This window comes from Silurus meridionalis, chromosome 9, assembly GCF_014805685.1.
Source record: "Silurus meridionalis isolate SWU-2019-XX chromosome 9, ASM1480568v1, whole genome shotgun sequence".
Classification (NCBI taxonomy): domain Eukaryota; kingdom Metazoa; phylum Chordata; class Actinopteri; order Siluriformes; family Siluridae; genus Silurus; species Silurus meridionalis.
The window spans coordinates 14,249,195-14,274,844 of NC_060892.1; the positions used below are offsets into that span (position 1 = coordinate 14,249,195).

Consider the following 25,650-nt stretch of genomic DNA (forward strand, 5'->3'; position numbering starts at 1 on the left):
TGAGATCTGTGCCTGCAGATAGATAAGAATTTTGTAAAGGAAAAACACAAACACACTTGAACTTAACCAGACTAAACAATAAGATCCCGTTTAAGGCAAAAGCAGGATGTTCACTTTGTTTCGCGAGGGAAAATTAACCGCATGTTGCTGGCACTATTGTAAGCTGCTTAGCGGCCATACTCACAATCTGCACTCTCTGTGGGCACAGATACATTATCTCTCATTCAATGGGTTTAAATGTCTCCCGGGCAATGTGTGTGAGTAAGCATACGAGTGTACACTGAAGAGAGAAAATGAAAAATGATACCTAACTAGTTTGGGGAAGAATGTAGCTGTCGAGTGGCCAACTGAAAGGGACGATGAGCTAATGACATGCATGAGTCATGACCTCTGCACCTAAAACACCCATAGGAAAAGAAGATGCCTCTTTGCTGCATTGATGCTCTCTGTTTTAAAATCATTAAAAAAATGTAAAAGACTCACAGGGAACAAAAAATATAAAAGCTGTTAAGTCTCCATGACAGCCATTCTAGGGTATTCCACAGATACCTTGGAGTGCACCTAGATAACAAACTGGATTAGAAATGTAACAATGAGGTCTATAAGGAAGGGATAGAGTAGAATCTTTTTTTTTGAGAAAGCTTAGGTATGCAGCAGACTTCAGAGTATGCAGCAGACTGTTATAGACCTCCCAGCAACTGGTTGCAGTAGATGTTTTCTTTAACACTTGAACCATGACCATAGCACATGAACTCTAGTGTCATTCAATCACAGTGCAGCAAACTACAGAAGTTTTTTTTCCTGTAAGACAGTCACTTCATGATCAATACCAGTACTTTCACCAATTTCTGTTTTACGTTTTTTCCCTAAAGGATCAATAAAGTACTCAAAACAATAACCTTAACTTCCACAAAACCCTGCGTGTTCTAGAGATTTGTATAACTTTTGTGAAACTGCTGATATCTGATATTAAACCTGCTGTGCTAGAAAAACATTTGGTCTTAACTCTGTAATTACTCATGGTATGTCTCTAAATGCTGGGGTGAAAAGAAAGCCTGAGGCACTGGTAGAATTCCCATGATTGTAGCCTGCATACACCTGACAAACAAGCCCGCAGCTTGTCACTCAACAGATGCTGGTAGAGCTCTGTGGCAACCTAACTTTGCTTCTGTCAAAGGAAATACAAAATGCACTACTGCATGTTAAAGTAAAATCTGTATGTATATGATGCACAGTAAAATAAAAGCTTTCAGGTTTTAGTCTTCTGCAGAAGAAAATTGTAATGTAAAGTTAAAATGAATATCAGTGTAAAATATAAAAACTCTGATCTTAGATTTATACTTATCGCTCGCCCCTTTTGTCCCCAAGGGCAGATCGTTAAAAAGCAATGCACCTGCAGCATCAGATAAGATAACAAATGCAAGTCTGGGACAGTTGTGGTGTTTTTTTTTTTAACAATCTGATGTTTTTGATCAGCTCAGCAAATAACACGGAAATTAAACACCTGAAATTAAACTACCGAGGAGTATAAGAAAGTTGGACGTAACAGTTGTAAGAAAATAAAGCACTTTAATATTCATGTACACTTCACTTACACACCACAAGGCCGTGAGAGCTCCAAATAAATCGTTGGCTATGCTCACCATGCAATAGTTTTCTCTTCAATCTGAATGAAATTTTTTTCCAATTGCAGAATCTTAATAAACAGATTGCACTCATAAAACTTTGGCAAATATTCATTGAAAATATCCATTTACATGTATTAGCATTTACTTGTAAGTCGAATAAAATTTGTGTTCAGTTGTGGAGTGACATTTCACAACACAATAACAACAACAAAATACAAACAACAAAAAAGGAGTTGAACAAACAGGAAGCTAGCTGTGTGCGCCTTGTTTGTTTTAACAAAAAGTACTTTTAGCTGAAATTTTAAATATTATATAGATGACTGTCTTAGAATTAATTCAACATCTTAAATATTTATAAATCTCCTAGATTTTATAATGCAATTTGTTTTGTTAGCCAGTATGAGACAAATGCAAAGGATATTTTAATCAATTCTGAATGTATTTGAATGCAAGGGAATTTACATTCCACATCCTCCACATTTTCTATATCTTTTCATCGGACAGAAATTTCATCCAGACTGACCTCAATTGATACTCAATTGACATTACTTTTTATGCTGCATGTAAACGTAGACATATTCTCTTTTTCTGTTAGAGAAGGATGGAGAATCTGTGAAATTTTCATTACAGACTCTAAAGTAGGCAGACCTTGGGAATCTATGTATTCAATGGACTAGCACTAAAAAATGTAGTGCACACAAGTCTAACTTGATAAACAACCCTTTATCGCAAATAAAATCCATGAAATATATTCACCATTGAATTCAATGTGGCAATGTAAAAAAAAAAAAAAATTCTGATTATCACAGTACAGTGATATTTCTGATGTTTTTTCATGTTTAATATTATAAAACATTATTGTGCTTGGAGAGTAGAGAAGGATTTGAACAATTGCTGTATGTGGCTAAACAAATAAGAGTGTTTTGACACATTACTGAGGGCACTACTTAGTAAGGTATAATAAATTACAGTGTCATAATCAAGCATTTGAGAAAATGTAGGTTTGCAAAACTAGACACGCGTTTGATGTAACTTTTTCAGTTTTTTTAAATATATTTTGTCTTTTTGTCATAAAATTACAAAACAACAAATATACAATTTATACAATTTTCTCAGTTTGTCTGGAGAAGCTGCACGTTTGACATTTGTAGACAGTTTATAGAGGGGGCCATGGTCATATGTTGGAAATTTCCATTAGCTTTCTGTCCATGGCTTGTCTGTCACTGTTCATTTTTAAAGGGATTTCTACTTCCAGTCTTTTCTTTTTATGAATTTTTTGTCTCTTACAGCATATGTATGCAGTTAGTGACACAACTATAAGTAGAAGCCCCAGACAGGTAGTGCTAAGGGCAATAAGTAGCAGCCTGCAGGGTAAGAGTCCGTTATACTCTGGCCCCTGGGCAAGTCTGTTTGGTGGTCTGACCTCTTCAATCCCGATATCTGCCTCTTTTGTTAGGAGGCTCTGAATGTAAGTCTCATTGCTTACGGTCTCATTGACGAACAAGTTGACCATAACAGTGGAGTGCAATGGTTCAGGTTGGCCATGATCACTGACTTTGACCAGCAGGCTGTACAGGCCCCGGCCACTCAAGACTTTCCTGAGTGTGATGTTTCCTGTATCTGGGTCTATGTCAAATGAGCCTGGTTCACCACCCCTTCGCTTGATGATGCTGTAAGCAATGACAGCGTTCATGCCAGTGTCTCTGTCCACAGCATAGACCTCTGTGATGGATGTTCCTGGGAGTGTACTTGGAAGAACCAGCAAGTAGGACTGGTTGGACTGGGGAAACAACACCATTGGTGGGTTGTCATTGACGTCCAGGAGCAAAACAGTAACCATGGTGATAGAGGAGAGTGCAGGCTTACCCCCATCCACAGCTTCAATCCAGATATAATATGTTCCTTGCTGCTCCCTGTCGAGTGGGCTCTTCGCTCTCAAAGCCCCTCGTCCTGTGTCAATAACAAATATGTCACTTCCATTGATAATTGATAGTGCCACCCAGCCATTTTCCCCAGCATCTGCATCTGTGACGGACAGCACTCCAATTTCTCCAAATCCTGGGAAGTTTTCTGGAACAAAGAAGGTAAAATCTTTGTTGATAAAACGAGGACTATTGTCGTTGCGATCAAGCACAGTGATTGAAACGGTGGCAATTGACTCCTTTCTCGGTGTGCCACAGTCAATTGCTCGAACTATAAACCGGTAGGTCTCTTTCTCCTCTCTGTCAAGAGAGGTGGTCACGGTCAAGACACCGGTCAGCCGATCAAGGTGGAAGACTGGGGGAGCATCTGACCCAAGAAGATAGAGTACCTCACCCCTGTTACCGCTGTCCTCATCAGTGGCCTGGAGTTTATAGAGAAATGTTTCCGGAGCATTGTTCTCCTCAATCTTGATGTCGATAACTGACTGCTTAAATATGGGTGCATTGTCATTATCGTCCAACATTTGCACTTTCACCTGTGTCTCAACACTTACACCATCTGTGTTTCTGACCAGCACAGTGAGTTCATAATATTTCTGCTCTTCATAATCCAACAAATCAGTAGTCTCCAGCAAGTACTCATTTTTCAAATTTGTATATGGCAAGAGCCTGAAAGGTCCAGGCCCTTGCAATAAGCATGTCACCTTCTTCCTTGGGTCGGCATTCTTTATGGTGAAAAAAGCAATAGGTGTAAAGGGTGGCTCTGATTCACTCAGAAAAACCACACCATCCTTTTCTGAAGCAATGTAACGGGGTATGACAGCAGGTGGTCCTGAAACACGTTTAACAACCTTCACAGTGACAGTAGCAATATCTGGTATGCAAGCTGGCCCATTAGCCAGCACAACCAGCTTGTACAACTTTCCGGTGTCAGAATCAATCTTTTCAGCTAGCTTGATGACTCCTGTGATTTCATCCAAATGAAATAGGTTCCTAGTTTCCCGGGTTACTCTTTTACTGTAAGTGTATGTAATTTGAGCATTGGTACCCTGATCTGTGTCAAAGGCATAAAGTCGGGCCAACTGTGAACCCTTTGTGGTATTTTCAGAAAGTGTCACATTCACCTGGGTTTCGCTGAATTTTGGGCAATTGTCATTTACATCTGTGATAATAATTCTAAGTGTGGCAGTGCCCAAAAAAGGTGGAGAGCCTCCGTCCTCAGCGATGAAGTCAGTTAAATATTCCGCTTTCGTTTCCCTGTCCAGTGGCCCAGTAATGATTAGGAAAGGAGTCAACTCTCCCCCTTCATTTTGCTCAACATCCAGTGTGAAAACTCCAAAGTCATTAGCCAGCCAGTAGGTCTGAACCCCATAAATACCTATATCTGGGTCTACAGCAGATTGTTCTACCACGAACCGAGCATTGACTGGGGCATTTTCTGGCACAGACACCCTGATCTCGTCCACTGGAAATTGTGGCTTGTTGTCATTAACATCTTCAATGATGATTTTGATCTTAACTAGCTGGAAGTATTGCTGGGGCAAAATGATTACATCCAGAGAAATAGTGCACCCTTGACCCTCATAGGAATCTGCACATAGAGTTTCTCGGTCAATCTCCAAAGCAGAAGTATATAGATCCCCGGTTGTTTCGCTTAGATTAACATACTGGGAGCCACTCTGCCTTAACTCCAGATGAAACAAACGAGGAGGGTCGACGGAGAAATCCAACTTTAAATCTTCTGAAACAGACCCAATGAGAATCCCCTTGGGTAAGCCTTCCTTTATCTTATAGACAAGATGGCTGAACTTCGAAAAGCAGGATAGAGGACTTGTGTACAGCAGGAGAATCCAAAAACCCTACAACCAACAGATAAAAGGCACAGTTTAATAAAAGAATTACATTTTTTTTGTATTCATATATCAATTCTAAGAAATGGATAATCAAGAGGTGCTGGATTGAAAGTAGTAATAGTGAAATATCCTACTATCTTGACCAGCCAAATGTTAATCAGCGAGGTTGCCATCCAATGCTTTTTTAAGGCATTTGGCCAATCTGATTCATACCATTAAGACTGAATCATTATACTGTACATACAGAAAATATACAATACATTCTAAGTAGAGTAATAAGAAATAAGAAATTTCATTAAGGTTTTAGGATTAAAAATAATCATCCATTTATTGCATTAATTATTTTAAAAATGAATTATTTTTAGTCTCCAAAACACATAAACCGGCTGACCGAGTTGGTAAAATACATTTAAAGATGTAGGCTACACCTCAGCGGTTCCACCCTGTACAAAAGCTTAAGAATGACATAAAAGAATGATAAATGTGTATAAAAACAATCACTTTAAACCTTGAAATGAATAACTTAAATATAAGCAGAATTTAAATAATCTTCCTTATGGATGAGATTCCTGCAATTAAGTGAAATAAAATGCAGAATCATTTGTAAACTCGTTTTGCATAACTATCCCAAAATCGCTCAAACCAGTTCGACCATGCCAAAATTCATGCACTAAACTTCATATCTAAATTATACCACAACGCATTTCTTCAGAAAGAAAAAACTCACCCAGAACTTTCTTTCCCTAAACAGGCAGGAACCTTTGCGTATGTTGCACATGTTTCCCAGCCAGTGGTTTAGTCCAGAGGGATTAGTTTTTTTTACACGGCAGCGCCGTGGCGCATATTAAGCGCGGAGGAGATCCGTCACCTTCAGCGCTTCATGCGCGTCTGAGCCGCTCCGGCCATTCATCTCCCTCAAAGGACCGCCTACAGGACACGCCCTTTTGCATGCCTAATCACGCTTCAGCTCTGACCAATGGGCTCACAATCCAGCCTTCTCGTTTACATATTTAAAAGCGCCAATAGACGATGCGCGCGCGCCAGTGCAATTAATAAACTCGCTAAGCTAATTAACTTTCTGCGGTCGTTCATTAGACTTTTGGGAATCATCCTCATACATTTTACTGTCATATAACATAATTCAAATGTTGTACAACTGTTACATTTACAATTAAATCATTCATGGAAAGTTGTAAACTTAAATTTATTATATAAGGTTATATACAATAACTGTTTTATAATGTTAATCATTTTACTGCTATCTATATACTGTACATGTATAAGGTTATATACAATAACTGTTTTATAATGTTAATCATTTTACTGCTATCTATATACTGTACATGTATTAGATCACATACTGCACATGAACTGGACTGGTTACTGCAGCCTTGTTTTCTTGAATACCAAAGGTTGTTATACAAAAAAGAACAACAACAACAAAAAGCCAAACAAAACAAAAAACAAAAAACAACAACAAAAAAACCCCCCCACAGAATCCTACATCAGTCATCTGTCCTTTTGTATACTTATCTGAATAAAATATGTTCCTGAACCTGCATGAGCAAAAAAAAAAATCAGATATTGAGATCAGATTTCAGTTAAATATAGTAACTGGTTTAACAGTTTTAACAGTAACATTCATCATTTTACTGCTATTTAAATACTGTACATGTATAAAATCACATACTTCATTTCCATACTTGTATCTGCACATTCTGCACTTACTTCCTGCAGCCTCATGTTGTCTGAATACAAAAAGTTGTTGATGTTAAAAATAAAAGATGTTATAAAGAAAAGTAAAAAAAATAAATAAATAAATAAATAAATAAATAAAACCCGACTAATTCTACCATATCTGCCATCTGTCCTAATGTGTAATGTGTACTTTGATGCATTACACAATGCATGCCTAGTCTGTCTAGTTTTAGTTTCTCTTCCTTTCCAAAGACATCTTCAGGATCTATGAGGATGATAAAGTAAATAATCCACCTTTTTTAGATATTTAACCCATCGATGTGTGCATCTTCAGCCTTCTCAGTTGCTCCTTCTTATTTTTTTGTAATTTTCACCCTAATAATAATACTGACAATTAAGTAAAAACTGGAAGAAACGTCAGAATTCTTTATACGGCCATATCAGTAGTATCAAATTTCTACTCCAGCAATGTGAAAATTGCTTCTAAAAACTGATTTTATTCGGTTGTTTTTTTAAATGTGTTTATAAGTCTTTATAAGACACATGTCCGAATAAAATATGGTCCTGAACCTGCATATGCACAAGTAAAGCTTAATATATCAGCTTGAGATCAGGTGTCTGTTTTACATTTCAAAGTGGCTTTAATTTAAAATGAAATTTGTGATGGTGATGTTTTCATTTTGTTTTCAATTATTAAATGTGTATTTTAAACAGATTTACCCAACAAAGAGAAACAGATATGTTCTTTTAAATCACAATGCATTAACAACAATGCATACAGCACATGAAAAACAAATTTATTCATTATACATTTGCAACACTTCTTATTCAAGATCTTATTATAATGTTTATCTGGTGTTTGTGTGAACAGTCGTCAACCTTAAACCAACCCTCATGCACACAGTTATGACACATAGATTGTTAACAAAAAACTTCATATTTGTGTGAGGACACCGCATGGTAATACTGATACTAATATTAAATACAGCAGGTTAAGATTCCTGAAAGTTTATAGCTATGGGATCTCATGGTAATATGATTACATATTAGATAACCATACATTTGATTTTCTTCTATGCATCAAACATCAGAATCAGAAAAAAAACATTCAAATGACATTGTGTCAGGAGTGATTTCCTGCCATTATAAAAGCTGTATAAACATCAAACATAAACCATCTGGACATTTTTTGGATTTTCTTTCCTAACCACGAACAGCAGAGGAGTTGCTAGTAATAGTAAAAAGATGAAAACATAAAAACAGCTGCTATTCATTTCACAAAGTAGTTATAAAAAACATTTTGTGATAGTTATGTGATAATGGGATAAATAATAAAGGGTGTTTCCTCTCAAAGTCAAAATTATGCTGTAAATAATATAGAGTATAGTATATCCAATGTTTATAGTGCTGAACAGTGCTGTCAGGTGAAAGGTCATCCTTTCCACAAGTACATAATTCCTGGTATAATTACTGGCATCAATGCACTGCTCCAGATCAGGACTCGTTTTTTTTATCGGTTTTAACACCTCAGCAGTTTTTGGAGACGGGTCATCTGACTTTCACCATGTTTTCAGGTATTTTTTCCTCATGTTAAGGGAAGGTAAGCCTTATGAGCATAATCCTTATCAGTGTGCCCAAGGAAATTGAAGAAGTTTGTGATGATGCCTCTGAAAATGTGTGTCAGGCCTGAAACTGCTCTGCTGAAAAGTTTAGCTCCAGATCCTTTTGGCCAGAGATAAAAAAACAGCTGTGATGAAAACCAAAGACAGAAAGGATTATTCAGATTTCGTGTGCAGCTTCACAGAAGCATGTCATATGTTTTTATTTAATATATTTGGGAAAATCTTTTGTTACTGGGCAATGTTTTTGTTAACAAACTGTCTGTATTCCTGACATTAATTTCCTGCTTTGTTTTGAAAGACAGATGACAGATCTACATGTAGTGTGTGTACAGTAAGTGTGGAAATCTAAAATCAGATCAGTGCATATGTGAAAACGAACACATCTCATTACTGCAAATTATAGTTTCTACAACGTTCTCTTCTTGGTTTTGCTCTAAATATATAAATTAACAAAAAAAAACCTGCCGTAAAACATGACTGCCAAATATAGTGTTGCAAAGGATGAGTTAAACATTATATATTGTAATGGAGCCTTAATGGCGTGTTTAGGACAATCAGGCATGAGTTTGTCAGTTTAGAGCTTTTCTTTCCAAAACATGGACATTAATATGGAGTTAGCCCCTCTGTTATAGCAAGCTCCATTCTTCTGGAAAAAGCATTCCACTAGGTTTTGTAACAAAAATTTTAAGATTTGTGATAATTTAGCCACAATACCATGAAAAGGTCAGGGCTCTGTAGAGGATGCTTAAGTTCTTCCTCTTCCACTTTAACATGCCTTCATTTAGCTCACTTTGTGCACAGGAGCCTCATTCTGGAACAGATTTGTGCCTTGTGGTTCCAGTAAAAGTAACTCAAAATTCTACAGCATTCAAATAAATTTTATACAATTTTATGTTTCCAAGTTTTAAGAAGAAACACATATTACTGTGATGGTCAAGTGTCTGCATACTTTTGATTATAGAGCTTCTGGGAAACATTTTCACTATGCACTATGCATTTCACAAATGCTCTTTATGCATTTTTTCTTAAGAAATGAAAGACAAAATTATGAATTAAATAAATAAAGGAATTTGTGTGTGTGTGTGTGTGTGTGTGTGTGTATGTGTGTGTGTGTGTGTGTGTGTGTGTGTGTGTGTGTGTGTGTGTGTGTGTGTGAAAGAGAGAGAGAGAAAGAGAGAAAGAGAAAAAGAAAGAGAATGTGTATTTAACCTAGAGTCCAGATGAAGTGAATCCTTCACACATGCTCAAAGCTAATAGTAAATATTAGTAAGTGGAAGTAAATCTACACCAGTGTGTAGCTCTGTAAACAGTTTCTTTTCAGATTAAACAATGCGATGCGATCACACTATGAAAAAAACTTTTAAATGCTCTATAACTTATTAATTCAAACCATTTTAATTATATTTTATTTGTAAACCGCTTTTAACAATGGACACTGTCCCAAAGCAGTTTTATAATTAGATTATGAATATAAATGTAAAATGCATAAATTCCAATAAGATTATCCCTATAAGATTATGAGTGACCTGGTGGCAATAGTTACAAGGAAAAACTCTCTAATATTGAATGATGAACAATTACTGAAAGAAACCAGACTCAAAAGGGAACATGTTCTCACCAGGGTGATGCCGAATGTCCATTCATTATAGTTTTATCATTGTTGAGGTTATTAGCTGTTCACTGATTGACATTTAAATGTGAAACTTTAACCTTTAATGGCAAATGCAGCCTTAATGACAGTCTAAATATATCTTCTTGTAACGCCATAGTAACTTAAACATGGATCTTTAGACTGTTCATATGGAGTTATTACTCTCCGCAGGATAAGTGATGAGAGGAGGCTGCAGGGGAAGAGCGGATTAGTGATGGTAGTGAGCGGTGAGGAAAGGAGAGAGTGGTGAGCGGAGGACAGAAGCGAGGGATGATTGGAGGAGAGAAAAAAGTGCTGTTGAGATAAAGAGAATATATTGGCTTGGGGGAGAGAGTAGATGAGAGATGAGGGTGGAAAGAAGAGAGGGATGAGAGGAAAAATGGAGAGAGTACTAATAGAAGGACTGGGGAGGAAAAAGAGGGATGAGGGAAAGAGTGAAAAAGAAAGGAGAATGATGAGTAGGAGAGGGGAAAAGGAGAGGATAGGAAGAGGAGAGGAAAGAGAGGTAAGAGATATGTGAGGAGTAGAGGAGAGAGGGGTGAGAGGTTGAGCTCTGTATAACCTTCACTATATCAAAGTCCTTCTTAATCTCCATGCGTTTTAACCACAGCAGCTGCCAGCTGAGATTGGAACATATTGCCTGTGTGATTTTCTGAGAGGGGTTGTTTGTACTGAGTTCTACACAAACACCCACACACACACACACACACACACACACACACACACACACACACACACACACACACACACACACACACTTACTGAGTGGCTGAGTCTGATTGAATTTGATGCAGACCTTTGAAATCACAGTCCTCACGTGCTTCAATTACTCTCTCTAGCTTGTGCACAGTTGGCCATTATGACACACAGTCACTTGGCATGTTTGTTTTTTCATCTGAAATCTGTTTAAATGAGTTTAAGTGAGAAAGTTGTAATCTTTCTGTCAATATGTCACAAAGTCAGTTTATCAAACTTCTGGGTTTTTTTTTTTCCTGAAATCTACATTTCAGTAAAACAAGAAAGAAAGCAAGAATAAAAGCAAGCAAGAAAGATATACATCAAGTCACTGTGTCTTACATAAAGTCAGTTTGTGGCTTTGTGTTTGTGTTTGAAATTTTGTTTGTTTAAATGTTTTAATGCCTTGTTAGCTTTCTATCCATGCTTATCTGCTCATGCTCTTTCTATATTCTTTTTCCCTTGAAGAACTGATAAGAATAGCTTTAAAGCTTCACATGAGTGTGACAGACACATTGCTCTCAGTTGGATGTATTTTGGTACATCTAGAATTCCTGATGGATCATTTGTGTGGGGTATGTGTTAAACTTTCAGTGGCCTTCTCCTTTCTTTGATGTGCATGAATACATATAGATATACAGATAACAGAATGATAAACATGCACAACTTTAAAGTGGAATAAATGCAGTGGAATTTTCAGGTTTTTGGGATAGCAAAGTAATTGTACAAGGTGATGTGTTTATATAGTTTATATACAGCATTAAAATTTTGGACACGGTACGACCAAATTTGTCATTTTTGTGCCCCGAGCAGACTAGCTCTCAAAAAAGCCACACTCACTATTAGCCAATTGAATAGCTGGCTAGTTAGCATACTTTGATTTGTCAACTCCTGTGCAATTGTCTTCTTTTAACTTCTTTCATCTTCATCTGAGAGCGTTAATATTTTAAATCTCCAAAATTTTAAATTCACGAAAAACTTATCGTTTGCCACATCCTCATCATAATGATGTTTGGTGATTCTCTGACATCCCAATGTGGTTTTACTTAATATAATAGCAAGGTTTCTTTTCCAATCAAATTAGTAAACTTGAATTGTTATACAATTAAGAAAAATTTGTTGAACTAAATTCAACAAATGTTGAATCTTTTGTGCCATTTACATTTAAATTGTCTAAATGAGTCTAGATAAAATAAAGAAGATAGAAAGAAACACTGTGTTTGCTTTGTCTCTGCCTTCTTAGGATTATCTGGCTAGTCTGGAAAGGCAACTCTCCACATCAAATCATTTAACACGGTTTCACAAATATCATAGCTGATATAGCTATCTATCAGCATTTGTAGTTGGAACTGTTGAAGGTTTAGTGTGGGTTGCACTGTATTAACATTACTGTTTGGGCTTTAAAAAAATTTATTGATTTAAAAAAAAAATCTGCATGTGAGCATCATCGGAATTGGGGCAATATCTCACATTTCTACGTGAGGCTCACTGAGAGATTTACATTTAAGTTGCAGAGTACCTATGGAAGATTTGATTTGAGGTCAAGGGTGGCAATTAAGGTGGCAAGGCATATTTCCAGGGTGACAGTTGCCACCCTGTTCCAGCCATCTGCATTAATATGAAAATTGCACATGCACTACATTATTGCAATATCATAAGTAAAAGCTAATGTTGCATAAACGCATTTGATGAAGCTTTTGCATGGCTACGGTGCACCATAAAAGATCTTGTCAGTGTCTATTAAACTTTATAGTGGACAGACATGTTTTCATTGGATGCATTCAAATCTGTTGTGTCACCTCAAGCTAATTTAAAGCCTTCTCTAAAATCATTTATAATATATGAGTGCTAGTTTCTTACGAATCACAACAACCATCACAAGCTTCAAGTGCAAAGTGTTTACATTTAGTTTTTTATCTTTTTATTTTTTTCAACATAATTCAATTGAGAAAAGCTTTTTATTTCTGAAGTATCACTAACTTTTGCATGCCATCTTTTATATTCTTCTTCTTCTTTCGGCTGCTCCCATTAGGGGTCGCCACAGCGGATCATCCGTCTCCATACCACCCTGTCCTCTACATCTGCCTCTTTCACACCAACTACCTGCATGTCTTCCCTCACCACATCCATGAACCTCCTCCTTGGCCTTCCTCTTTTCCTCCTACCTGGTGGCTCCATCTTCAGCATTCTTCTACCAATATAACTCATGTCCCTTCTCTGCACATGTCCAAACCATCTCAATCTCGCCTCCCTCACCTTGTCACCAAAACATCCTACATGTGCTGTCCCTCTAATAAACTCATTTCTAATCTTGTCCATCCTCGTCACTCCCAACGAAAACCTTAACATCTTTAGCTCTGCTACCTCCAGCTCCACCTCCTGTCTTTTACTCAATGCCACTGTCTCTAATCCATACAACATCGCAGGTCTCACCACAGTCCTATAAACTTTCCCTTTCATTCTTGCAGATACCCTACTATCACAAATCACTCCTGTCACTCTTCTCCACCCACTCCACCCTGCCTGCACTCTTTTCTTTACTTCTCTAACACACTCTCCATTACTTTGCACTGTTGACCCCAGGTACCTGAACTCCTCCACCTTCTCCACCTCTTCTCCCTGCAACCGCATCACTCCACTGCCCTCCCTCTCATTCAGACACATGTACTCTGTCTTACTCCTACTGACTTTCATTCCCCTTCTCTCCAGCGCATATCTCCACCTCTCCAGGCTCTTCTCAACCTGCTCTCTACTCTCACCACAAATCACAATATCATCTGCAAACATCATAGTCCAGGAGACTCCTGTCTGACCTCGTCCGTCAACCTGTCCATCACCACTGCAAACAGGAAAGGGCTCAGGGCCGATCCTTGATGCAGTCCAACCTTCACCCTGAACCAGTCTGTCGTACCTACTGCACACTTCACTGCCGTCACACTGTCCTCATACATGTCCTGCACCACCCTCACATACTTCTCTGACACACCTGACTTCCTCATACAATACCACAACTCCTCTCTTGGCACTCTGTCGTCGCTTTCTCTAAATCCACAAATACACAATGCAATTCCTTCTGTCCTTCTCTATACTTCTCCATCAACATCCTCAAAGCAAATAAGGCATCTGTGGTGCTCTTCCTCGGCATGAAACCATACTGTTGCTCACAGATGGTCACCTCTTCTCTCAGCCTGGCTTCCACTACTCTTTCCCATAACTTCATGGTGTGACTGATCAACTTAATTCCCCTGTAGTTACTGCAGGTCTGCACATCTCCTTATGCTTAAAGATCGGTACCAGCACACTCCTTCTCCATTCCTCAGGCATCCTCTCCCCTTCCAGAATCCTGTTAAACAATCTGGTTAAAAACTCCACTGCCATCTCTCCTAAACATCTCACGCTTCTACCGGTATGTCATCTGGTCCAACCGACTTTCCATTCTTCATCCTCTTAATCGCTGCTCTCACTTCCTCCTTACTAATCCTATCTACATCCTGCTTCACCAACTCCACATCCTCCAACCTTCTCTCTCTGTGATTTTCCTCATTCATCAGCTGCTCAAAATACTCCCTCCACCTTCTCAACACACTCTCCTCACTAGTCAACACATTTCCTCTCCATCCTTTATTGCTCTAACTTGCAGCACATCCTTCCCAGCTCGGTCCCTCTGCCTGGCCAATCGGTATAAATCCTTTTCTCCTTCCTTAGTGTCCAACCTCTTATACAGCTCCTCATATGCCTTTTCCTTGGCTTTCGCCACATCCCTTTTTACCTGCTGTCGCATCTCCTTGTACTCCTGCCTACTTTTCTCATCACTCTGTCGATCCCACTTCTGTTTTGCCAACCTCTTTCCCCTAATGCTCTCCTGCACTTCCTCATTCCACCACCACGTCTCCTTGTCTTGCTTTCTATTTCCAGATGTCACACCAAGTACTTTTCTAGCTGCCTCCCTCATCACTCCTGCAGTAGTTGCCCAATCATCCGGCACCTCTTCACCACCACCAAGCCCCTGTCTGACCTCTTCCCTGAACCTTACACTACACTCTTCCTCCTTCAGTTTCCACCATCTTATTCTTCTTTCAATCCTTACTTTCCTCCTCTTCTTCTTCACCTCCAAAACCATCCTACAGACCACCATCCGATGCTGTCTAGCTACACTGTCCCCGCCAACACCTTACAGTCTCAATCTCCTTCAGGTTGCATCTCCTGCATAGCACATAGTCCACCTGTGTGCACCTTCCTCCACTCTTATCGTCACCCTATGATCCTCCTTCTTCTTAAAATACGTGTTCACCACTGCCATTTCCATCCTTTTAGCAAAATCTACCACCATCTGCCCTTCCACATTCCTCTCCTTAAAACCATACCTACCCATCACCTCCTCATCACCTCTGTTCCTTCACCTACATGCCCATTAAAGTCTGCCCCAATCACCAATCGTTCTTTCCTAGGTACACCATCTACCACTTCATCTAATTCACTCCAGAATCTTTCCTTTTCCTCCATCTCACAGCCAACTTGTGGAGCATAGGCACTGATGACATTTATCATCATCCTTCAACTTCCACCTTCACGATCATCACCCTATCAGAAACTCTCTTCACCTCACTACACTCTTACTGTACTCTTCCTTCAGAATCACCCCTACACCATTTCTCTTCCATCCACACCATGATAAAACAGTTTAAACCCACCTCCAATGTTCCTGGCCTTACTCCCTTTCCACTTGGTCTCCTGAACACACAGCATATCTACCTTTCTCCTCTCCATCATATCAGCTACCTCTCTCCCTTTACCCGTCATAGTACCAACATTTAAAGTACCAACCCGAACCTCAACTCTCCTCCACTGCTCCTTTTCCTGCCGTCTCTGTAGAAGTCTTCCTCCTCTCCTTCTCCTCCTTTGGCCAACAGTAGCCCAATTTCCACCGGTACCCTGTCGGCTAACGATACCTGTGGCGGTCGTTGTTAACCCGGGCCTCGACCGATCCGGTATGAAATTCTCATTTGTGATCCGCATATTTGATTTGGCACATGTTTTACGCTGGATGCCCTTCCTAACGCAACCCTCCCCATTTACCCGGGCTTGGGACCGGCACTAAGAGTGCACTGGCTTGTGCCCCCCTAATGGCTGGGTTGCCATCTTTTATATTAGTCATGTATTTTCAAACACTTTTTAGACATAATTCACATATTCACTCTCATACAGTTTTCAATTTATATTCACAAGATTTTTACACAAGGTTCATATAATTTCTTTTACACATGATTATCACATATATTACTTATATGTCATAAGTTATATATGTAATAACAATTATACATGTGATTTGAAAACAAATATTTCGTTGTAATGTGCTTTTTTTATGTTTTCTTACTATTATCATGTATTTGTGATTCAATTTACACAATGGATTTATTTTTCACATTATTAATTTATTTTTACAAGCAAGATAATGCAATTGCAGGTGCTAATCTTTATGAGGCTCAAGGTCAGAGACACAAACATTCAAGTGAATAAAGTGATACTGAGAATAAGACTAGAGCATTTCCTGAGTATGAATAGAGCTCTCAGGGCTTAAATGTCTTTTACAAATCCAAATCAAACTTCCCACCTCAGTCACATTCTAACTAGATTATAAAACGTGTAAGATCCGCCATGCTAACAATGCATACAATTCATCTCAGTGCCTTCAGGGTTTCGTTCCACCTACTTTCAATAGTACATCAAGAGACATTCCTGTGAAGGCTTTAGTCAAGCACCAAATAAGAAAAACAGTGCTATAATGTAGGAATGCTAACACACTGAATCAGAACAGCTTGTTCTCAGAATATTGCTCACGTTTTTTTAATCCCTCTGGACCTGGCTCTATGTCTCATAGCCAAATATATGTTTTTGTTTTTTATATGCTTGTCATTATTTACATTTTCTTAAAGACCAGTAATGATGAAACTATGAGGAATATATATCTGTTGTTACCCAGAGGAACATGGGTTCTTTTTTGAGTCTCATATTTTCCTTGTCATTGTCACCTCTGACATCTTTATTAGGGATTAATGAATCACTAAATGAAAGAATATAGAAAGAAAGACTGCCTGGTAACTCTCTGCATTACCACTTTTTTACCAATATTTAGTCATTGTTGCCAGAGATGTTGAACATTTAACCTGGTTTCACTAATCTTAAAGCAAATAAAGCTATCCATCAGCATTTGTAGTTGGCACTGTTGGAGTTGGTGTGTTGTACTGTGTAGGATTATATATGTGACAAATAAAATTTCAATTTTATTTTCAAACTTGTTATACAAATAAAATTGAATGAAATTACATGCATTGCAAAAAGAAAAAAATCCAGATTTCTAATAAACAATACAAAATTCTACTGAGACAACATGAGGAAAATATTAAGAAGAACCCATTCTTTTTAAGAAAATCGTGAAGTGTCCTATTAATTGTTCTATATAAGGCTTGTGAGATGTTCACTTCTTTTCCCTGAGCATGTTAAAGATGTTAACCCTGGGTATCTGAAGGATGGAAGAAAATTAGAAATACAAATAAAACATTTTGTTTTATAGTGAATCGAGCATATTGTTCACCATTTATGGAGTAAGGGATAAGATTTTGCACCATGCTATTAAAGAAAAACAAACAAGATACAGGTCACTATAAAGTGCAGTTGCAGTTGATTTAGATCAAATCCCTCAACCGGTTTCTTTTCTATGAAACTGTTATAAAGCACTGACAGAAAAGACTAAAGACAGTAAATGGTAAATCAACCTCTCTTCACAGAACGTTTTAACAAGTAATGATGAAATGATTAAGATGAAGTATTAGAATAAATGCCTTAATAAAACAAAAAGCAGCTTGTTGTGTAGCTGACACAACATGGATATTATGTTAATGGATATTATTAAACTATTTAAAACCTATAATAGTTCATAATGTGGAGTGTATTAGAAGGACACGTGTATTTAAAGTTTATGGAGGGAGTTTCCAGTGTCAGCACTGTGTGCTGGCTGTGTGTGTGTGTGTGTGTGTGTGTGTGTGTGTGTGTGTGTGTGTGTGTGTGTGTGTGTGCTCACATGACCATGTAGCATATTTCTATACCCAGGTTTAAAAGGAAGTGAGGAGACTTTATTTTAATTTAGGTCAGGATGCATCCAATGCCACTGGGCAAGAGGAAAAGTGGGTTACTAATAAATAACCACATGAGGAAATGAGTAAATAAAAGTTTAAAAAGTACTTGTGTCGAATAAATAATTTAAACATGATTGTAGCAGATATGCTGCTTGATGACCCATAGCCTTGACCCTCCCTCCTGCAGACCATCAGACCATCCGACTAATTAGATTACTGGGTTCAGGTAACAGGGTTCAACTACAGGGAAACAGGGCAGAAAAGATTTCTTCCTTCTCCCATTCTCTCTCTCTCTCTCTCTCTCTCTCTCTCTCTCTCTCTCTCTCTCTTTCTCACTCTCTCCCTTTCTCACTCTCTATCTGTATGTATTCTAGCCTCTTGCTCTTTTTGAAGCAGATCGGTCCTGCACAATTTTAGGTAAATCACAAAAATGCGTTTTGTTAAATATGTGAGTCTACCTGGGTCTAAAGTTGCATAATGAATCTCTAATTCATTTTTTCCCATTATATGATACATGAATACGATAAGTAATCAAAAGTGTTTTATAAGTGATTTAAAATTTGTACATGACTGTGTGTAATAAAAGCATTTTAATACTTAGCAAAACATATTTGAATCTAGTATTGAAATGTTGTAGGACTGTAGCCTATTTGTCACTAATGAAATAACTGATGCTGTAAATATGAGGCCTTGAATGAGATTGAAGCACTTGCCCCTACATTATAATACTATTTCTCCAAATACCTCTATTTTAGCAAGATTTATTATTTGTGAATTGCAAAAGAAAGCCTCATCAGACCTATATGATAAACCCCACCGCTTCATGGTTATATAAAACCTGAAAATGGAGTTAGCCTGAATGCTAGAGGTTGTTGATTACAGTTTGAACAGGTGCTCTACAGCCACATATTTATTTGATGGCTCTGTTGTGGGCTTTTCTCGTCTCTGTAGAATGTGAGTGTGCCATGAGGGCGTGAGGAGAACGCATTATGTGGTGGCAATTTCATGACACTAGAGCCTGCAGTAATCTCACTGCAGATCTGAAGCCATATGTCCCATCACTCTAGGCAGAAGTTTTAATCAAAAGACCACTAAGCCCTGATGAGAGCTGGACATTAAAGAGGAGCATGTGAGAAGCATGAGGAATGAAAAAGAATAAGCAATAAGCTAGTTTTTGTATTAAAACAAGCAAGAACCGGCTAACAAAAATATTTCTAAAAGGTTTTAGATGTAAATAATAAAAAAAAGAGCAGGCAACATTTTTCCAATCTTCAACTATCCAAGGTTGGTGAACCTCTGTTCACTGCAGCTGGAAAAAAAAGATATGGTCTTATTCTATTGCTGTAGCCAGTCCTCCTCAAGGTTGTGAGATTCTTTTTTGCTCATCATGGTTGTAAAGAGGGTTATTTGAGTTATTGCAACCTTCCTGTCAGCTTGACCTGGTCTTGACATTATATTCTGAACACTCTCAAAAAGTGTTTTTATTTTGCACCAGAATGTGTAAACTCTAGAGATTGTTGAGCATGAAAAATTTCATGTGGTCAGCTGTTTTCAAAATAGTCAAAGCAGCCTGTCTGGCAATAATGCCACTTTTTAAGTCACAGAGATCACGTTTTCCACATTCTGATGATTGATGTGAAAATTAACTTAAGGTCTTGACCTGTATCTCCATGATTTTATGCAATGTGCCCTGTTTTATGGATAAAGACATGTGCCATGCTCACTCCCTCACACACACACACACACACACACACACACACACACACTTTAAACTTGATTTTTTCCCTTTGTTCCTTGTTCCAATATTTTCAGCTGTTCATCTTGTGCACTAGCAATCCTCACAGCAGAGATTTCTGTTTGCTGAATAAATATCCCAGAAATCTTTCATGCATCTAAAGCAGGTAGAGGCAGGTGGGAGAGAAGAACTTGAGCACCCTGTCCTTGGAAACCATGTTCCAGATACGCCTCTCTCAGCATTTTCACATTGAATGGCCAGATGGGCTTTGAGCACTAAGCACAGTGTTAAGTATGAGGAGGAGTTGGCTTTTTATTTTCTGAAATAAAGCTGTGTTTGATTTAGTGCAGTTTCCTTGTTGTTAAAAATAGCCAACATACAGTACTGTTGCTCCATCAAAACTACAGTTTACCCAGAAACACATTTGATATGTTTAGATTTAAAATTTTGTGATGTCTTCCATGAGAAGTTAGCAGTTGCATGCTGCAGTGATTGCACACCAGGACCTTTTTATTGCTGGTACCAATATCATCGTGTTTATTAGGAGAAAAAAATGTTAACAATTACAAAGAAAATGGGATAGCAGTCAAATCTGGCACTCAGCTCAGCTCATAAAACAAAAGAGATGGAGCTTCTTTAATGACACATTTTTCAAGCAAAATATTAACATCAACATAATAATCATGGAGAACTTAATTATTACTAGGGTCAAACGGCTGCACTTGTACCTCGGTCTATTTAAGTAGAGCTCTCTCCACTTTCTCAGTACTCAGTCTTCAGTCACTCTTTCAGAGACATTTTGGCCCAGACTTTTAAGGAACTTTTAGTTAATCATTAGACCTCTTTCTGTTTGTGGGTTCCTGCTTCTAATCTCTTAAGATTTAAACCCCTCACAGGTTCCCCTTCTGTTCAAATCTTAGTCTAGCCAGTGACAGTTTTGACCATGGGATTTGCATAGAAGTTGAAGCTTTACAAAGAAGATCTGTTTGAGCAGAGTGTGCAAATGAGGAGGGGAGATCTTCTCGCATTAGTTAAAAATGAAGCACTATCAACAAGCGGTCAGCATCGTAGGTAATACAGAACTTTTACTTACGTGAAAATAGGTCAACATGTTGACAGGGTTAGGGTTAAGTTTAGTTCATGCTGTTTAAAGATATGCTATGCAAACTATTCAAAGTATTTTTTTTTAACACTACTAAAGAATGTAGAATGCTGGTGATAATTAATAATGAGTTACTTTTCAAACAATGTCAAAAATAACTCACACACACACCTGCACGCACGAACGCACGCGCACACAGGAATGTTGAGTGTGGTGTGGCATAATCCCACTCTTTGTGCAGTGAATATCATCTAAAACAAAATGGGTCCTACACTCATGACCACCTACACTAATACATGAATCAACACTGGCACTAGAACATCACATAACACTGTTTTTATCAATATCTTGAAATGAGTTGTAATCAGGGAGGCATATGTCCATTTGGGTAAAAGAGTCAGAAACATGAGGGGCACAAACCAGCCAGTATAATGCCCAACTTTTTGGGTCAGTTGTAGGTGTAGAACACAGCAGACTTTCAAGAAATAGCGCATATTCAGCAGTCATATGCGTTAGCAGCAATTGGCGATACTGTCTCTTAAGCAAAATCATGGGGCCTTGTTTTTTTTAGTCTAACCCTGAATAGGCTAAAGTTAATGGGAATTAGTATGATCAAACAAGCCAATAAAACACATACTGAAGAAGGATATTATTAGGATAATGGTAACTAAGGAGGACAAAATTTAGGGAGTTTCCAAATTTAAATATTAATCGAGGGATGTTCAATGTGTATAAATGAAGAAGATTTTGCCACTGATTTTGAGACCATCTCTGCCACGTTTCTTGAAGTCTTTTTTGAGAAGGATAATGTTTAAGATATTATTGGTACCCGAAAGCCGAGCTGCCTTTCGAGGCAAGTTTTTGGGAACAGGTTCAGGAGCTACTTCTGTGTAACTATACTCAGAATTGATGAGCTTTGGCCTTGAGTCACATACCAAGTGATCTGTTTAGCAGCTTGAACCTTGTTTTGAAGTGGAAAAAACACTGTTTTCCATATATATATATATATATATATATATATATATATATATATATATATATATATATATATATATTTATTTTTTTTACCCCTAATGTATATATTTATTTAAAAAAAAAATTTGATTACTCCCTTTGTTTAACAGATTTTTTTTACACAATAAAAATGTGATTGTTTTTCCTCATAATTTATTTATTTTCATGACTACCCTATGATTCACCATGAACTTTTCACACATCATTCATTCATGTTGTTTATTTCTTTTCTAAACAAATTATTTAATGTATTTTAATATTTTTTTCACGTTTAAAAAAAAAAATTTATTTACACCCATCAATAATTTGTTTCCATATGTAACTCCAGATTGCCCACATGATGTCATATGTTTATATAACAGGGTGTTACATGATGAATTGCACCTTCACATGTTTTTGTTTTTTTCTATACGTGATCATGCGTTCACAATTACATGATGTGTTAAAAAAAGAAAAAAGAAAGAAATATAAGGAGTAAAAAAAAAAAGTGGGTCCTAAAAAAAAATCTAAGTATTCATTTACAGATAGCCTCAAAAATGAGCCTTCATGAGAATTCATGAAGTACAGTATGTGTTGAATAGAGAAATAAATTAAGCCCAAGACAAAATTCTAGTACTCAAAGTAAACATTTTTACACACCCCCATCTACAGGTAGCAAGTGGAGCTGCATAAATCAGCATCTAATGCAATAAGATGACACATTATGAGCTTTTGTAATATTTTATCATTTAATTGTATAACACACACACATTATATATATATATATATATATATATATATATATATATATATATATATATATATATATATAAATTGTTTTACCAGTCAATCATCTACATTAGAACATGACAATTTCAGAACCATGCATTTTATAGCTTTCAGGTACATTTAGCTCTATCCTGACAATACAATACAAAAACATAGACACATTACAGATATTATTTTGTATATCTGTACACAACAGATACGTTTGCCATCACATCATTGGCTACAAACTGCGCATTGCAATACACACAACATTGTTACACCAATTTCCTATTCATTTTGGAGTCTTTTCGCTTTTTTTTAAGTGACCAATTGAGTTGCATACTTCATACATTAATACGTACACACGTAAAAATAAATCTGATCTTTTAACAAAAATAGCACACGTCCAAAACATCTACAAATATTTCATTACAGTGATTATGCCATAAACAGGCTCCTGAGTCCCGAGGGTTTTTTCTTTTTTCTTTTTGGATACATATTAGATAAGAGGAAGAGCTAGAGAGTGTAACTAGATACAATAATGTACAAAATATAAAGTAAAAAAAAAAAGAAGAGTTTGCATAATGTGATGAAGTTTTACAGACCATTCAAAGCCCTAAAATCAAACAAGTTCCATATAGCACCAGATATGCATCATTAAATCATGTGGGTGAAACTCAGCAACAGTGTGTTTAAGGCACTCGATGTCAAAAACTAAATAAATAAATAAATAAATAAATAAATACATTTATCTAGTAAATATTGGCATGATTATGTTTTAACTCTATGTTTATGAAAGTATAAGAGCATGTAAAGATTGCACTTTATTTATATAGAGTAGATTCTTCTTCTTCTTCTTCTTCTTCTTTTTTTAACACAGAATGATGACAAACATGATCGTGTTATTTCTTCAGTACTATCAACTAAAGTTTAATTCAAGTTCATAATCTTCATTGATCAGATGCAGCATTAGAAGGTGTGCAGCATTTATTTACTAGAGGTATGGAGGAGAGGCTCCAGAAAAGTTTCCCCTCTGCTGTCGGTCAGATCTTATCACAGACATCGCCATACAAACACACTGAGAAAGAGAGACACCATATTTAAAGGAAACAATTATACATAAATGATCTGTTAATATAACTGAGCAGTTAAGAGTGAAAGACCTGGGATGCACTGGGATAAATTAAGTATGATCTGATCTATCAAGCAGTGGCAGCTTTGGTAGTGCTGCGATTTTAACATACAACCTTCTAAACAAAAGTTCAAAATCTTAACCACTAATCTACAACTTCCCACGTTGCACTATAACCAGAATAATCAAAATACAAAACACAACAACTTACTAATCATTACCACAATGTTGTATAACACCATACTATGATCCATTTATAGTTATATTTGTTGCTGTGGAACATTCATGAAACAAATAACTACTTTTTTCATTTTTCAATTTCAAGTATCAGTAATTTATCAGTGTATTTTCAATATTTATTCTACATTTTGAAGAGTAATATTTATTTAGTAATATTTTTGATTGAGTGCATTTCAGAGAAACATGCCGGATCTTATAGATCAGTACCTTTACTTTGGTTACTTTCAAAAGTGAGTAATTTTGTACTTTTACTTAAGTAGAAAAGTAAAAAAGGGTACTTTTAATTTAATAGAATCATATTTAAGCAAAGGATTTGAACTTGTACTTAAGTACAGGAATAAAATAAGAGCCATTAATTTTAGAATATGAAAATCAATAGAGTTTGGAGTTTTTATAATTTTGTTTGTTTGGACACGCTAAATATGTAAATGCTGTGAAATAGATTTTGGAGAATTAAAACATTTCATATGAATACATGGTCCTCACCTGCAGTCATTGCCTCCAACACTTATTACATATTTGTCATCGTAGGAGAAGCGAATGTTGGTCACGTGAGCTGAGTGGCCAAAGTAGCGTTTATGTTTGGCCTGACAATAAAAGACAGAAAGCAAATCACTATAGTTTTTGCTGTTTACATTACATTCTTATTTATTATATTGGATTTGAAACATATAACTAAATAAACATTATCAAATATAAATGTATATATGTGCTTATTGTAATAATTGTAGGTTTGTATCTGTAATTGTACTCACAAATTTCTCTGAGCAGGGGAAGTCAAAGAGCTTGACGAGGCCAAAGTCGTCTCCGGTGACCACGTTAAGTCCAGCATGAGATACACAGACACAGTTCACGTCAGCCTTGTCAGCATTTCGTGGCCAAACACCCAACACCTCATCACCGAGCACACTGCGACATTAGCACGGGAAAGATCAAACAGCAATTCAGTCAAATGCCTTTAAATGTATAGAAACATAAACAGGCGTTATTTTATGCTCGTGTTCAGTTGCAATAAACATTCAGATCAATATGTCATACGTTAAACCTCTGCTCCAAAAGCAAGTAATAAGTGCAAAAGTTTGTATCTCCCATTGTTTTTAGATAGAAAAAAAGGAACAAATATAGCTTTATTTTACAGTTCAGGCCCATCATTCATTCCTTAGTAAGGAGGAATATTTTTTATCCACCATATGCCATATACACACATACACAGTATGTCTGGAGTGTGTTACCTGGTCCAGGTGGCCCAGGTGATTCTGTCAGCAACAGAATCGGTCACTATCTTCCCACTGGGGACCTCATGAACCTGACGCTTATAGCTTCCTGTAGACACCTGGAGAGATACAACACCACATTTCAAAACATGTCTTCACTATATACCAATTTATTTTTTGTTCTTGTTTCATTTCATTTAGAATGTTAAATTACTTTTAGTATA

The 25,650-nt window shown here is 37.1% G+C and overlaps 2 protein-coding genes across 4 annotated transcripts in view; both read right to left on the minus strand.

Annotated features, from left to right (window-relative positions):
- Window positions 1-1,549: 1,549 nt before the first annotated feature.
- Window positions 1,550-6,296, minus strand: LOC124390795 (protocadherin-20). The gene is made up of 2 exons (XM_046856806.1): window positions 6,131-6,296; window positions 1,550-5,409 (listed from the first exon to the last, which is right to left on the minus strand). The coding sequence occupies exons 1-2, from the start codon at window positions 6,179-6,181 to the stop codon at window positions 2,803-2,805; spliced, it is 2,658 nt and encodes an 885-aa protein (XP_046712762.1). The 5' UTR covers window positions 6,182-6,296; the 3' UTR covers window positions 1,550-2,802.
- A 16,619-nt stretch (window positions 6,297-22,915) lies between these two features.
- The window catches only part of eml6 (EMAP like 6), a 43,535-nt gene continuing 40,800 nt past the window's right edge, over window positions 22,916-25,650 (minus strand). For all 3 annotated transcript variants that reach the window (XM_046858107.1, XM_046858106.1, XM_046858105.1), the window contains 4 exons: window positions 25,445-25,545; window positions 24,968-25,121; window positions 24,699-24,799; window positions 22,916-23,918 (listed from right to left, as the gene is read on the minus strand). In XM_046858107.1, the coding sequence (XP_046714063.1) occupies window positions 23,894-23,918; window positions 24,699-24,799; window positions 24,968-25,121; window positions 25,445-25,545 (381 nt within the window). In that variant the 3' untranslated portion in view covers window positions 22,916-23,893. The remainder of the gene's footprint in view (window positions 23,919-24,698; window positions 24,800-24,967; window positions 25,122-25,444; window positions 25,546-25,650) is intronic.